The sequence below is a fragment of the Chrysoperla carnea genome, chromosome 1, assembly GCF_905475395.1.
Source record: "Chrysoperla carnea chromosome 1, inChrCarn1.1, whole genome shotgun sequence".
NCBI classification, from domain to species: Eukaryota; Metazoa; Arthropoda; class Insecta; order Neuroptera; family Chrysopidae; genus Chrysoperla; species Chrysoperla carnea.
In genome coordinates, this window is record NC_058337.1 from 5501766 (window position 1) to 5519001 (window position 17236).

Here is a 17236-nt window from a genome sequence, read left to right on the forward strand (position 1 = left end):
ACATCCATGAAGATAAAATGTTGTACCTTGAAGATAATGTACCTTGAATCACTCTTCAGTTTCTTGAAATAAATTCTTATTGGCGGTCCATGATTTGATTGATTTCAAATGCAATTAAAATGAAAGTGTTTGATGCAAAAGTAAAAAATAAACTAAAATTTTGAAGAAGTATAGTTTAAAAATAGGCTCCGTCATCTAGCTTGAATCAAATAACGCACTGTACCAATGATCAATGGTAAGAAGTATGCACCAAATTTTCATTTATTTTCTCCTTACATAACATAAGTGAAAAAAACTCAACCCAAGTTACCCAATAATAAAACCAGTTGGAACTGTTACTGGATGCTCAAAGAAGAAAATGTCACCACAAAAAATTTGATGAGTTTCCAATATTTCAATCCAATGCAGTATATGAGTATGTTTCTTAAAATGGGCAGTAATTTAAAACTGCCCTGACATGTCTGGTACTTATATTAGTCTTGATATTATTTTTACTCTGGAATTTGTCTGGACGTATTTTTTTAATATATTTTCAACTCCTCTAACCTGCTTATGGTGTTTTTTCAATAGACTGCTAGGAAAAATACCAAAATATACCCAGCAAAAGAAGGCCATAAACGCATTTTGGCCGATCATGTCCATTTGCCCTTTGATAAAGATAGCTACATTGGATACACTCAGCGAAGCCAATCTGTGGTACATTATGGCCTTGTTTTATGAATGAAAAAACTCCTAATATGTGAAAATATTAGTGCGATAAAAAAATGACTATTGTGATCCATGGTACAATAGTCTGCCATCCGTATTATAAAATCTATCCGCCATATTAAATTAACCTTGACCGATGCTGCTGCGTTCATCATCATCCATCTCAACAACTGTTGTTGTGTTTGTTAAGTCTTGTTGCTCTTGTTGATGTTGCTGTATCTTACATTCGAAACGTTTTTATTGGTTGCTCGTGCAACAACACGATATATAAAAGTTGTAGGTAAGTTAAGTATTCTTTGTTATTGTCGTGATTTATAAAGAAGTATTGTTAAGATAGATAAATGATTATTATATTTCTTTATAACAAAGAAAACTCCCCTCCCCCAACTTCATGAGAGAGAGAGAGGAAAAGGTTATTAAAGTTAATCACTTTTGATTTAAAATCCATGTTTTATTTGTTTCGTTTGTGCAAATTTTATTTTGTTCTCGATAATCGATACATCAAGATGGTGTGAACAAGATTAAAGGGGATTGAATAAACATAAAATTGTAAAGAAGTCAGCAAAGACGAGGGGTACGGATCTTTGCATCTTTGCCGGAGACATAAAATAAAGTTCACTGTCCCAAAACTGTATAAATTAGTTGCCTCTATTCATATCCAGACAAACTTTTCCTATTCTATGAAAGAAATTATTGGGGTTAAATCTGATGATGATAGATCTTCTCTCCGCAAACATCTTTCGAATCAGCTTAAACCAAGCCGGAATTTGGATAACTAAACCTCTTTCGTGCAAGGGAGTAGAGCTTGCAATAATTCCCCATAAACGAGGAATACCTAGTAAGGTATTCCTGGAGTCATAAGCTCCGAAAATATTTCTGATTTTCCGATGATGCTGAGAAAATAAACAGGCTTGATTATTTGGAGGAAGTTAAAGCCGTAAAAAGGGTTTCCGTAGAAATAAATTCGTGAATCAGCGGAAAAATCTATAAAATATTTAAAAAAAAATCATTCTATTGATTTTTGGAACTTACAAACAACAATCTTTTCCTTATGCTTTTACATGAGTCTTGGTTTTACCGAGTCAACAGTAGTCACAGTATTTTATTTGAAGCTGGCGTACTTTTAACTTTCATTACTCGTTTCCTCGAAAAGTGTAATTACTTGTTTTTTGTAGTCACAAAGTTTTGTAGCTGAGATAATAGATCACTCATAGCTCATTCAGCATACACGGGAATGTGCTCTTTCAGTCCTGGCTTAAGAAAAAAACACAGAAAGCTAATTTAAAGCAGATCTTATTTTTAGTCATGGATGGTGACTGCCTTTAAAGTAAACTGAATAATTTTTTTGCACAAGTTCAGTAGAATATTAAAATTATATAAGTGGGCACTAAAATTGCGTGGTTCTTTCTATGACCTTCAAGATCCAATTATATCAGAATTGCATATTAAGTAGGTTGGCCCTACATGATACGATATTTGAACGATATTCGATACATAATTTAAATATTGAAATAAGATATTTATTTATAGCCAAAAAAAACAAATCTATGCTCACAAAAACATTGCTCTGGTCGTATCAATCACGAACTCTCAAATTCAACAAAAAGGTAAATATATTCATAAAGTTTGACATTGAAGGACAGTATGGTCGTTAAATAATTAGAAAGGCGACAAATAAAATACAGAGTGATCCAACGAAAATCGGGATGTACCATAAATGACTTAATTTCAGTAAATCACTGATACCAATAAAATTAAAATTGCATAGCACTTGCAGACATAACTTGAAAACTACTCGTAAAACAATTTTGTGACCGTGAGAGCTTTTGATCAGAACGATCCTAGCATTTTGGGGTGGGGCAGAAATATTTTCACAGAAAGCCATTTTCCTATCTAATCTTGATGGGGTCCTTTGATTTTATCTCTTTTAATTAAAAGTTTATACAGGGTGTAACATAATGATTGAGGACAAATTTTATCTGAAATGCCTTTTACAAAAATTAGAAAACGGCATGAAATTATCAGTTCAATTACAAAAGTGTTTCGAACAAAATAATTTGCTCTTTTAAAAAGAACAGCGTTCTTACCTTTATCTCTTTGTTAAAAAAAGATATACATAAGGTATATCATTATTATCGCAAACAAATTTAATCTGAAATACCTTCCACAAAAATAAGAAAAACAAATTCATGACACTATTTGTATTCAGCGCGATTTTTTTTTTATAATACACTCTATATTCGAAAAATTTATAAATGAACGATTATTTATCATATGTAATTAATATTAGCTACAAGAAAACAGTAGCTATAATCTATAAACTAACCTACAATTTATTAATTAAAACCAAACAAAATAAATTGTTTTCATTAAAAACTTAAATCGGATATTGACAATAATTATTATCAGTTAAATTAAATAAATGATCGTCAAAACGACATCGATTCATTGGAAAATAAAATAAAAGTAATTGTTTATCATTGAATTGAAAGTAAGTAATGTTTATTTTAATTACTTGTGTAAACTTTTAAAGTTTATTTTAAATAAAATATATGGATCGCAAAACGTAAGTAATGGAATAATTTTAACGGAAAATATAAATTTAGATGACGCGATTATTACAATAAAATAAATTTTGAGTAAATTTTAAGAGAACCAGTCCCTTTTGAAATTGGCAAAATTCAAAATTTTCCACCCGTCAATTAAAAAAGATATTCGCTATCAAAGTAAGAACTTTTTGCACGAGTTAAACACACCAATTGGCTAAAACTGATACTTTTTTGACCAGACACCAAAGTTTGATTTAAAGACTCAAAATGCTTAAATAGGTAAATTTTTACTCAAAGAATATGTGGTTAAACTTTCAGATTAGGTATTCATGCAAATTTTTTAGAAATACAATTGCTCTGATGGAGAAATCTTAAAAAACGACATATTTTGAAAGTTTTTTTGTAATTTTCACTTGGAATGAAATCAAATATAAAAGATGTCAGCAACGACATAGAAAAGAAAAAAACTAAGTATCGATCCATCCATATAAGTTATGAACGAACAGGGAAGATTCAGGGTTGAAATTATTTTTATCTTATATTCAACTTCGATATTGAATTTTATTATATAACATCATAAATGTAGACGAAAAATAAGAATAAATTTTTCAATATCTGCCTTGGTTTTCGAAATATCAAAAGCTAAATAATTGAACAAATTTTCAATTTTCGATATTTTGAAAATTACGCCAGATATCGAAAAATTTTAATCTTACTTTTTGTCTTATATCGTCAAGCTATAACACAATTTACCATCAAAATTGAATATGTATATTGAATGTATATATATTTGTTTATCTGAAATTACTTAACGCTCATACATCCTTAAAAATACTGATATGACTTAAAATGATAAACACAATTTATACATGTATCTGGATTTAACAATTTACAATTAATTCCCAAACTACATAATAAATTAAATAATGAACGGGAACCAATTTTATGTTCCTGCGAAATAATTTATCCAAAAAAAAAATTCATTGTTTATAAAATTGCGGAAATATAATTTTACGATGATCATAAATTATATCGAAAAGAATCAAAATTAATTCGTGTTTCCAGCAGCAACTACCTACATTTTACATTTATCAATTATTCACATAATAAATCTTCTTAGAGTTTATAAATAAGAGCCTAAACAAACCTTATTTACTTCTCAAACCTACACGTTATGCATTAATGATATATAACATAAAAATTAGCATTGCATGTAAGTCATTTGTTCAGAGTTTTATGTTTTTTATGTAATAATAAACAGAACAAAGACAATTTAAAACAGATACATAAACAAATATACAAATATACTCAAATATATTTTACAAATACATATAAATATGATATTTCAGTTAATAATTTATGTAATAAAACTTATAAAATTGTATTATTACAATATTTAATATATTAAATTTTAAATTATATTACTTTTTACAATTATTTATTTAAATTAAATTTAAAAAACATGCATCGATCAAGTGTGAATTGTATTTAATTCTAGGGATCTGCTGTCAACCCTAGTAGTTCAGTTGGTTAAGCTGTAACCAATTCCGTTCGCGATATGACTAGGGTAGCGGGTTCTATTCCCGATGTCACAACAAAAATTAAATTAATTAAGAGTTGTAATGTTCATGCTGGTGTAATTCATGATATATGCATGAAACTGGTGTGCTCAGCCTCTCAAAATAATTGAGGAGCTAAATAAATGAAATTGACAGCGCCAGCGGTGGTAAAACACATGTATGGTATCACAACAGGCTTCTATTGCCTAAGTGGATCCTTCAAGGACAGCCTATATAGTCTAACCTAACCTAGGGATCTGCTGCTGATAAACAAAATAGGTGAATACTTTTTGTTTTATAGTTCTTGATTTAATCAGATTACCTTTCTGGTTGTTGAGCATCGCTTACGAAAGCCTTCCTGGAACTCAGCCAGAAACCTTTTTGAATTGACCCTTAGTTCCAATCTATCCAATAAAAGCCCGATGATTATCTTGCTCATTGTAATGTTAAAGCATACCCCTCTATAATTATCCGTTTGGTCAATAGGTCTTTTTTGTCAATCGGGAAGATTATGGATTGTTTAAATGTATCTGGTACTTTGCCATTTTCAAATAATTTATTAAAATAACAGTTTAAACATATTTAAAAAATATCCGAAGCATACTTGTAGAATTCTGAGTGGATCCTATCTAATCCAGAGTCCTTATGTAGCTTTTTTTATCCATGAATTGGGAAAGGTTCATCAAGTAGGTCATCCTGTATGGTTGGCTGAATGTATGCTTTTATATTTTTGGAGGAGGATTAGAAGTTTTATGAAGTGATTAACCCAGTCACATGGTGAAATGCTGCTACTAGAAATGGATTTATTATATCATCAAATATTTCATCAAGGTCCAGTAATCTTTATAATCGCGATTCTCCTTAAAGTGATTGACCATTGATTTCAAAATCTCTACAATTTATATTTCCCTTAAATTTCATAGTTCCTCAACTAACGACATTCCTAACAAAATAGATTTCCACGTTCATGTTGTTTCTTTTGGTAATGAGATACGGAATCTCAACCAAAAACAACCGTATTTTTAAATATCACATAATAAATTACATTAGTTTTTATTTCAATAACCACCTACGTAGCTTTGTTACTTCAAATTATATTAATTTTAACTAAATATAAGAACTAAGAGAAGTACTGCTTTATAGCTTTGCGTGCATAAAACAATTGTCTTACTTGTTTTTTAAATGTCATTCAAAAATAGTGGAATGGAAATAGTGGTTTTTAAGAAAATTATAGAGATACTACTGTAGGGGTTCATTAATATTTTCATGAAATGTGTATGCACCCCAAGGCATTTCATAACCTTTTTAGAAAATTTCAATCTCTATGTTCATTCAAATAGCTTTGTTGCATGGAAGAATTTGTTTGAAAAACTGATTTATGAGAACTTTTCGATTTATTAGTTTTTACATTAAAAAATTTTTAGGGTGATAATAATTTGACCCTCAAATCAAAGAAATTCTTGTTTGAAAAGGTATTCCTGTTGTGATCAAGTACAGCCTGGCATCATGGCATGACATAAAAAGGTGACATTATTTAATTAACTTCAGAAAAATTGAAATTTAAGAAAATCCAATTTTGTTGATAAATAAAAAATGACAAAGGAACATAATACTTATACTATACAAGTTTAGGGCTAGAAACTTCGAAAATCGCATACCACTGAGGCTGGTCAGGGTCCCCGTCGATTGCGGAGAAGTGACACTTGCCCAGATTTCTCAGTAAGGAAAAGAGCGGCTTGGCCACTCACTTGAAAAACGACTAGTAATTAATTAATTGTCCAGAATTTTCTAAATTAACCGTAACAATATTTTCGTATAAAAAAACCCGGAAAAAACATTATCAAAAAGAATCGAAATTAAACTCTCTGACACCACAATCATGCGATTTTATTTCATTTTCTGAAATTGGCTTATTAAAAAAAAAAAATCGCTAATTTATGATTGTTTTTTTATAAAAAAACGTGACGATATGTTAGGCAAGTCGAGTTTAGATTTTAAAATAAAAAAACCATTGGTCCGTGTTATAGGTTTTTATATAATATCTTCGTGGGTATATTAAAATCGCGTGAATATCACCATTTTATTTGATTTCCTGGCGTGTCAAATATTATTATTTATTGAAATAAATACAGAAATTTTATTTATTAATTATTTTAGAATTTAATAAACTCAACTTTTTTTCATCTCAAGAAAAGCATGCCGCACAAAATGAAAAGTTTCTTGATGAGTAATTAAAGGAATATTTGAAAATATACCAGAAAAATTTTTCTCAAGTAAAAATATGGCAGCAAGGCCCCTCTTCAGACAACAAGAAAATCATAAATAATATTTTTTATGAGAATTAAATTCATTCATGACCGCGTTTCTTTAAACACATACGCTTACTATTTTATACATCTTTATTACATCTTTGAAATATCTTCAAGTTGTTGTAATGTAGACAAAAATTTTGCTGTTGGCAAATTACTATATTGATGAAAGTAGGTCTAGACTTGAAGATATGCAAAACAGGTGATCTACCATTTAATTGAGGTAATTGGAATCAAAATATCATAAATTTATAATCGAAATTTTCATTCATATAATCAAAATCAATTGATTTTATCCTAAATAATTATCATTTTCCTGAATATCTGACAACCTTTTTGGACATTTTATCACTCTGGTGATATTCAGGCGATTTTTTTTTTCAGTATATGATTCGAGATAACTGCAGAATCGGTGTCAACATTTTCTTATATAGCAAACAAGTCGAGAAAATTTGTTTCCTTCCTATTTGGACGAAGATTATATTATAGAATAATTTTGTTTCCCAAAATTGTGTACGAACGCAAATATAGTGGAGCAATTTCAATCTGAAAATGAATTTTATATCCAAATCGGAGGAAAACCAATTTTCCCGATTTTTGTTTGCCCTTTTAGCTTCGAAATTTATGGTTCAATAGTGAAATAAACCAGATTTTCGTTATTAAAGATGAATATTTCTGTGGGTTTATTTTTGTTGAAGTATACCTATCCCCTTTAGGATCCACAACAAAAATATTTAGCTAGATTTATAAAAATAATTATTAATTAGCTTGATCGATTTCGATTGCTTTGGAAATCCTCTTCAGTAGCATTAAACCTTTAAAATTAAAACCAAAATAAGCTAAAAATAAAATTACAGACAAATTTTCTTGTTTTCTTCAAGTAAACAAAGTAAAACGTAAAAGCATGGAAAGTATGAATTAATTAATAACTCCATACTTTCCCTCATATTTTCTGGGTTCTCATACTCTTTAGAATGAATATACAAAGATGGGTGGCCCTGCAACTAATATGTTTATTTTTAAAACAACCATGCCCAAATTATTTAAATATAAACAAAACTATGGTAATTATTTCATAAATAAAAAAATATAAATATTTATTAAAATCAAATATTATTTAACACCAATTGTATCGTTAAAAAATTATTATTAATAAATTTTAGAAACTTTTCTTTCAATCATTTTAATATTTGTATATATATATTTTGTGTCCTCGTCACTGATTGGTTCCTTTTGAATGTATTACAAGTTTATTTAAGATTTGTAAAGTTTGATTGTATATTTGTTATTGTATAAAAGGCGTTCCATTAAGAGCGTACGAATTTTTAACTTAAAGTAAATTAGTAGGTCTTTGCTGGTTAATTTCTTCTAAATCGTACACCAAATCGATATGTATTTTTCACAAAAGACGTATAAAAGGATGTAAATTGATAAATTAAATTTCAAATATTTGATATCATTTTCAATTTACGGTATCGAAATAACTTAAAGAGTCGAAAAGAAAATGATAACAAAAATTTAAAACTTTATTTATCAATTAATCACTCTTGTGAAAAATTCATATTGATTCTCTGTTTGGTTTATAAAAAATATGCCCTTTTTTATAAAAGGATGATAAATTGATGAATATTCGGTATCGAAATACCTTATGCTTAGAGATTGATAGTTCTTTAAAATTGAGGGATATGATTATGAGCTACTCTCCCTTACAATTTGATTATTTATTAAGCTTACAATGATAGTTAAATTTTAAAAAATACCGCAGCAACGTTATATTTTAACAGAGATTTAAAAAGTATGGCCTAAAATTAGTTGGATTACATACTTGGTTTATTAAAATAGGGTAAAATTTGGGTGTGGTAGAGAAAAATCAATTTTTTTTGTATTTTAATGACGTCATAAAGTATAAAAAAATCAATTTTTTCGATATCATAGCCAAATTTTATTCGATTTGAATGAAATTTTTTTTAACCATACTAACTTGGGGTCGTTCTTTCCATTTTTTGTGTTGGTAAGTCGTTTTTATCGGTCCTTAAACCAAATGGGGAAACCATGATAGTTAAATTTTGAAAAATATTGCAGTAACGTTATATTTGCCAAAAATTTGAACATTATGGTCAAAAATTAATGGAATTGTATACTTGGTTTATTAAAATAGAATGAAATTTGGGTGTGTTAAAATTTGTTTCTTAGCCAAATTTTAAGACATTCTTAATGAAAACCCCATGATAAAACTAGTTATATTCATATTTTTATTATTAATAAATGTCTATAATATAATATTGTTTTGTATACGTAATACACCTCTTAAAATAACAATCGTACAAATTAAATGATTAAAGTTTTTATAAATATAAATTCATTATAATTATTTGTAGTATTCAGTTGGTCGATTCATTTAAATTGCTACACCTCAAAAATATCTCTATACACAGTTCTTGAGGCCTGTTTTAGTGATGTAGATGTATGGGTGAGTAGTTGTTGTTGGTCAATCACATGTACACACATACATCATACATAAAATAGCGGTTTTTTTTTAATCATAAATTATTTTGCGTGATAAATTTCATTCTTTTTAAACTTCTGTGTAAAGATTGCCATGAAGTTTGCAAGCTGATGGCCTGTGTTTCGATATCGAAAACAGTGACATTTTTATTGGCTTAGATATGGGCCATAATCCTCCATTGGAGCTAAATTTCTATTGGATTTTCCAGCTAAGAGATACTCTATTTTAATTAGAACCACATTATCGATAAACAATCTGTTGTTCAGAATAATATCACTGACACATCAGTAGTTTTAAGAAATTTACACTCCATTACGATAAGATTTTAAAAATTGTATTAATGTTTTTTAATATTTGTCAAAAAATATGGGGAAAAAATTTGGCTTTGTGTTAAAAATAAAATTTGATAATTTTTTCAATGATTCATTTTGCCTGTCTTTTTGATAATTAATAAAAGTAAATATGGTGACAAGAGAAATTAGTACTTTAACTGTGGTTCGAATTTTGAAAAATCAATTTTCTAGCTTTTCGTGAATTCGACTATTTGCATCTGTTAATAAAAGGTCTAAATTTGGCAAGAAGATTGGATTTATCGAAAGACTTAAAAAGTTGAATGCAATTATTGTAAAATATCCTTTTTTGTACCTATTATATTGTCAATTAATTTTCTTAAACATTTTCGGCTGAAGAAAAACCGTCGAATAACACGAAAATCTTTTATCAAATTTAACTTTGCCCATCCTCTTAAACGCAGTCAAAAAAATCTTATAAATAAATTCTACAATTTTTCTTCACAATTTTTATAGCAATAAATACTCTAAATTAAATTTTAAACAAATTTTTAATGTTAGTCAGGTACAAATCAACTCTAATTCATCGTACTACCATTTTTAGACTGTGTATAGAGGTTAAATGACGTTCTTCGCACCAAACTTCTTTCTTTTTTATTTCTATGAGTGAATTTAGTTATTAACAATTTTAATAGGTATTTAGTTTGTGTGTATTTTAGATTTTGATCAAACAAACAAAACTAATAAACTTCGATTTGTTACGCTTTAGTGCACGATTTCAAACAAAATTTGGATTTGTATGTTTAAGTAGATATCTTGGTTTTTTTATTATCTGAAAATACAAATGTAATTAAGCTGAAATTAATGTGTCAGTATTTAGCAAAAATAATAGACACGATTTCTTTAAATTCAACATTAAAAAAAATCACAGCTGTAAAGTAAAATGAATTTGAATTCATGGCAATTCAAAAGAAGTAAAGTTCTGAGATATCGCAATATTCGATTTTAGTCTATATCACAAAAACTATCCTACCAGTCATCAAATGTACCCGATTTTTGTACTTTTTGGGTCAAAATTACCTTATATACTAAGTCTAATCGAAATTGGAGATAAAAAAAATTTCTCGATATTTTGCAATTTTTTTAAGGGGTACCCCTTTGAAAAAATCGAGAAAATCGAAAAAGAAATTTTGTTTCGGAATTTGATGAAACTTGGTTTATAGAGTAATTTTGACCCAAAAATGATAAAATTCAGGTTAATTTAATGATTAGATGCAGAGTTTCTGAGATATCGCAATATTTGCATCGATTTTAGTCCGTATCTCAAAAACTATTCGACCAGTCATCAAATGTACCCAATTTTTGTACTTTTTGGATCAAAATTACCTTATATACTAAGTTTAATCGAAATTGGAGATAACAAAAATTGCTCGATTTTTTGAAATTTTTTTAAAGGGAAAAATCGAGAAAACCGAAAAAAAAATTTTGTTTCGGAATTTGATGAAACTTGGTTAATGGGGTAATTTTGGTCCAAAAAGTACAAAAATCAGGTTAATTTAATGATTGGATGCAGAGTTTCTGAGATATCGCAATATTTGTATCGATTTTAGTCCGTATCTCAAAAACTATTCGACCAATCAATAAATGCACCCGATTTTTGTACTTTTTGGGTCAAAATTACCTTATATACTGAGTTTTATCAAAATTGGAGATTAAAAAAATTTCTCGATTTTTTGCAATTTTTTTAAGGGGTACCCCTTTGAAAAAATCGAGAAAATCGAAAAAAAAATTTTTGTTTCGGAATTTGATGAAACTTGGTTTATAGAGTAATTTTGACCCAAAAATGATAAAAATCAGGTTAATTTAATGATTGGATGCAGAGTTTCTGAGATATCGCTATATTTGGATCGTTTTTGGTCCGTATCTCAAAAACTATTCGACCAGTCATCAAATGCACCCGATTTTTGTACTTTTTGGGTCAAAATTACCTTATTTACAGAGTTTTATCGAAATTGAAGATATAAAAAATTTCTCGATTTTTTGAAATTTTTTTAAGGGGTACCCCTTTGAAAAAATCGAGAAAACCGAAAAAAAATTTTTGTTTCGGAATTTGATGAAACTTGGTTTATGGGGTAATTTTGACCCCATTGACAAAAAGTATAAAAATCAGGTTAATTTAATGATAGGATGCAGAGTTTCTGAGATATCGCAATATTTGGATCGATTTTAGTCCGTATCTCAAAAACCATCAGACCAGTCAACAAATGCACCCGATTTTTGTACTTTTTGGGTCAAAATTACCTTATTTACTGAGTTTTACCGAAATTGGAGATATAAAAAATTTCTGGATTTTTTGAAATTTTTTTAAGGGGTATGTACCCCTTTGAAAAAATCGAGAAAACCGAAAAAAAATTTTTGTTTCGGAATTTGATGAAACTTGGAGGAGGGGGTAATTTTGACCCAAAAAGTATAAAAATCAGGTTAATTTAATTGGATTGGACCTATAAAAAGTTACAATATCAGCGGGTGGTAACATGGGCAAGACTTCATTTTCAAAAAAGCTAGAGTTCCCCACCAAAAAATTAAAATCCATAAAATTGTGAACAAAAGGGACGACAAGTTTTCACCTAATTTAATTCCTGAATCTCTTTATATTAAATTATACTAAAAAATCGACAGTCATTGTTTTCTTCCTGACATTTTTTTCTTTGAATCCCCTTTGTGAATAAATCAAAACAATTCATCACAATTTTATATTATGAAATATCCATTTTTATGACAAATAATGGCAACTAAAATAAATAAATAAATAAATAATACATTGTATTTTATAGAAACAATATAAAATGTTTTAAATACAATTGACAATAACATGCAATCAAAATAATTGATGATAAATAATATCAATAAGACAAGTGAAAACAAACAATTGACTGAGTAATTGTTGAAATACCATGCATAGACAGTGTTGATTACACTATCACATTACACATACATACATAACTGATATCCTCATTTAATACATACGATACAATTTATGCCTTATTTATGCCCTCACGGGTAAACAGTGATTACGAAAAAATGTTTCAAACAAAAGTTGTTTAATTTTTGATAAGGAACATTTTTTACCTTTAAACTTTTGTTCTATCTCTAACGGACCCAAAACCCAATTGACCTATGTTGCTCATTTACGAACTCCACCTCACTTTTTATGTCCTTAGTACGCTGTAAAAATTTCAGCTTGATATTTTTTTTCGTTTTTGAGTTATCGTGTTGACAAACAGACGGACAGACGGACAGACAACTGAAAATGGACTAATAAGGTGATTTTATAAACACCTATACCAAAAATTTTGTTCATAGCATCAATATTTTTAAGCCTTACAAACTTGAGACTAAACTTAATATACTATGAATATTTCATATATACATGGTATAATAAATGGATAAAATGATTGAAACAGATATCGTGATGATATCCATACCATCTATAACTATAACTATAACTATAACGTGGTGAAAGTGATTTGAAAAGATATTACTTCAAGGAAGTGTGTATTTATCTTCGCAGCTAACATTCAGCTGTTTCCTGTTTTATTAGTTAGAGTACTTACTTACAATTAGTACAAAGATTTTGTGTTGATTTTATATGTAAAATGTAAGGAAAGGAAAATAAAAAATTGTTATTATCGTTATATATAGCTAGGTTACATATCGGTAGGTAATACCTTTTTAGCTACATGTTCTAGTTAATAAACTGTAACTATGGAATCATGTTTTTATATGCTAACGTTTATATACGCGTATAATTATAATTATTATAATAATTTTATTTAAATAGACTAAACTATATTATGATGGTACGTTCTTCATAGATTGAACATTGTTGTAAAAAGTATTTCTAATAAAATTAAATAATTTAAAGAAACCGGTGGCATAAACTCAGGCCGCGTCGATACGTTTGTGGCATCGCAGCTCCAATTTGATATAAGTTATGTCTCAAGAAAATACCAAACTCGCTACTTGAATCATAGCTAAGCTCTTGATCAATTCTCAAAACAAAAAAAATCAAACTCAGTTCATCCGTTTAAGAACTGCGATGCCACAGAATGACACCCAGAAACACAGACACGTTAAATTTATAACTTCTTTCTTTTTAGTCGGGGACTTTTTATGGGTTAAAATTATTTAGTATATAAACGTTTATCAAATTCGTTCTAATTTTTGAAGCCTTTGGACAATTGAAAAAATCGTAACAAAGTTTTGTTCTCCAACTTCGGCAAAAGTTGTAGTTTTATGATTGACACAAAAAATACATATTTTTTGTGCATTTAATGATTGAAGACATTTTTTAAGAATTCATTTGTGTCAACTTATCAATTGAACTGTATTTGCGTGACATTTGGTTCCTAATTATTCTATCAAAAAAATTTACCAAGCTTTCAGTACCCAAAAACACCAATATTTAATCGATTTTTATCGAGTTTATCGAAAAATGTCGTCTGAAATCCTTTCGAATACTTATCAATTTTAAAATTCTGATGGATTTATAATATTTGGAGTATTTAGAAAATCACAATTTTAATAAAATTTTTCGAATGCGTCGCATGAGTAATCTTTGAGGTTAAAAGGCCATTTTATTGAGTAAATATTATCAAATATAATAAATGAGATATCTAGAATATTTCAAAATAAATTTCGATTTTTGCTTCAATTTCCTAGATGAATTGTAGACGCATGAAACAATGATGGTGCAGACCGTCACCAAATTATCAACGAATAACATACTCAATAAGAGTAATTACAATTAGCTAATTCATACTGATGATGACTACTTGGTAGTCGAAATACAATACTTATGTAATACAAAAATTTATCAACGAAATTTTACAAAAATCAAAACTCACTTTAATGAGAACTAATTGCAATATTAATTAATAGTTATTCAATGAAAACAATTCACTCTATATGAAATATACAATAAATTTACATAGATCTATAATAGTTCATACGAATATATTTATATTTATACAAAAGTTCAAAGAATAAATACACACAGATTATTCACCTTACTTACAAATAATATAATAAATTTATAAAATCAAATAATAATAAGTACACAACATCCACAAAACTGAATAAATAAATATTACTTTATTTTTGATTATATCCTAAAAAATACAAAAATATAATTAATGTAAAATACCCTTGAAATTATAATTCTCTCCCACATTATCTCTAGCAATACAAGACAAGGCAGACGGACTGACATGTAAGATCCACATACAATGAAATAAAATAATAAAAAAATAAAAAAGATTACAAGAAAAAACAATAGTGAGAAATTTTAAACTATATATTAATGTACTAACGAACTCAAAATTAAACAGAAAAACACAAGTTGAAAAAAACAGAAATATATATTAATAATGTTTTAATTACTTTGAAAAAAAATATATATGTTTTTTATCTGGGGTGAAACACTCATGTAACCTCTGTTTGAAGAGATTAGACTATCTTCTAGAAGGAAATTCTCACTACCGCGTAAGCTAAGTTTATGAATTTTACTGGAGTACGTCTCAAATTTATTTTTACTTCATTTGGGTCCCTAGTTATACTAAAAAAACACAATTTAACAAATTATTTTTGCAATTTCGCAAATTTTAAATGAACTTGTTTTTTTGAGTCGATAGCATTATTCTTAATTACTTAGTTCTTAAGATGATCTAGTTAGTTCTTTTCGCCACAGAAGCGGCTTTAATTTTTAACCCTTCATTGGTTACTCAAGAACTAGACAATGAACGAATGGGTCGAAAAAAATTTTTGCCTAAAATTTGAAGTTACACGCAGAATTTTGCATTCCAATTTGTTAATAATAGTAGGAAAGGTTTACAATAAACTATTTTCTAAACAACACCAAAACCAGGGCCAAAACCACCCCAAATTCACTGAAAAGTCGAAAAATTTTTCATTACTATCTTCTTTATTCAAGATTATTTCCATCATGAATTCGAATTCCTTAAAGTCAGTGGCCTTATTGCAACATTACTTGAGCAATACTGTCAAAAAGTCGGAATCATGGAATCAATCAATAAGGTAGTTTAGTATTCACCAAATTTATCTTTTTAATACATTTTTTTCCACTAGAATTGAAATAGCCAGTACTTGTTTTAAGCGAAAGAATCCGTAAAAAAAAATTCGTTAAAATCATTGAACGTTGTACCGAAAAGCGATCGTAAATTTTCATAAACTCAAAAGTGTTACGAGAAACTCCTGGTTCTTTTTGAGTAGAAGAGTACTTTCTTATAATCAGTCAAATGATAAAATCAACAATATTTTCGTGTTTTTTGCTCGCATATGCCTACCAAATTTGATTGGAAATTCTAGAAGAAAAACTAGATTCTAACTAAAAGTAATTTTCATTTTTACAAAATGAAATCAAATTTTGAGTAGATTTGAGTAGATGTTAAGAATAAACGTCTCTTTTTAGAAATACCTTTTGAGAATAGCTAAAATTGTTCAAAGTAGGAACTTTCTGCATGGGTTAATTTTATCAGTTGATAAAAAATGACAGATTTTAAATCATAACCTTTTTTTACAGATTTTGTTCAAAAACAACTTAATGATACCTCAATTTATGACGAATTTATTATTACCAAAACGCTTCTAGTTCGCTTGTTTGTATACTTTGTATATGTATACATACAATGTATTAGTATTATGCACAGTTTATGGACTTGACTATGATGGACATTCTAAAGGACAAATTTGGCACAAAATAATATGAATTAAGGGAATGAAAATCATACTTAGTTCATTATAAAATCGTAACTTTTATAACTCTCTGATTTTTTACATGGAGGTAAAAATAAACCTGCTAAAATTAATAGTTTTCATTACTTTGAAAAAAGATAAGATATATATTCAGAATATAATTTAAATCACTTACCTTTAATGCACAAAATATACATGACTCAGCCATACAAGCATGACCGGATAAGTCTCGAAAACTTCGACGAAATATGTCCAGATGCCATAACACCTGTAATTTAAAAAGTAAAACATAAACTATATAATATTATATTTTTTGTATTGATTGGCAGCAGAGTTGAGAACAGATAACAACATATGGTCAAGTTTTTGTGAAATGAAATAAAATATATAAAAAAAAAAACAATAATTAAGAAATGAACAAAAGGCACACGTCAATACTGTGCCATAATGCGTATTTTTTTATAATAAGGTATTGGAGTCTTGTGCTCTGAATGGTATGCGGTTTCAAGATGTTTTCTTAAAGATATTTTTTATTTTTATT

The 17236-nt window shown here is 28.1% G+C and overlaps 1 protein-coding gene across 1 annotated transcript in view; it reads right to left on the reverse strand.

Annotated features, from left to right (window-relative positions):
* The window catches only part of LOC123298602, an 87909-nt gene that overhangs the window by 53247 nt on the left and 17426 nt on the right, over positions 1 to 17236 (reverse strand). Inside the window, exon 2 of the mRNA XM_044880671.1 lies at positions 16871 to 16963. Within this exon, the coding sequence (XP_044736606.1) occupies positions 16871 to 16963 (93 nt within the window). The remainder of the gene's footprint in view (positions 1 to 16870; positions 16964 to 17236) is intronic.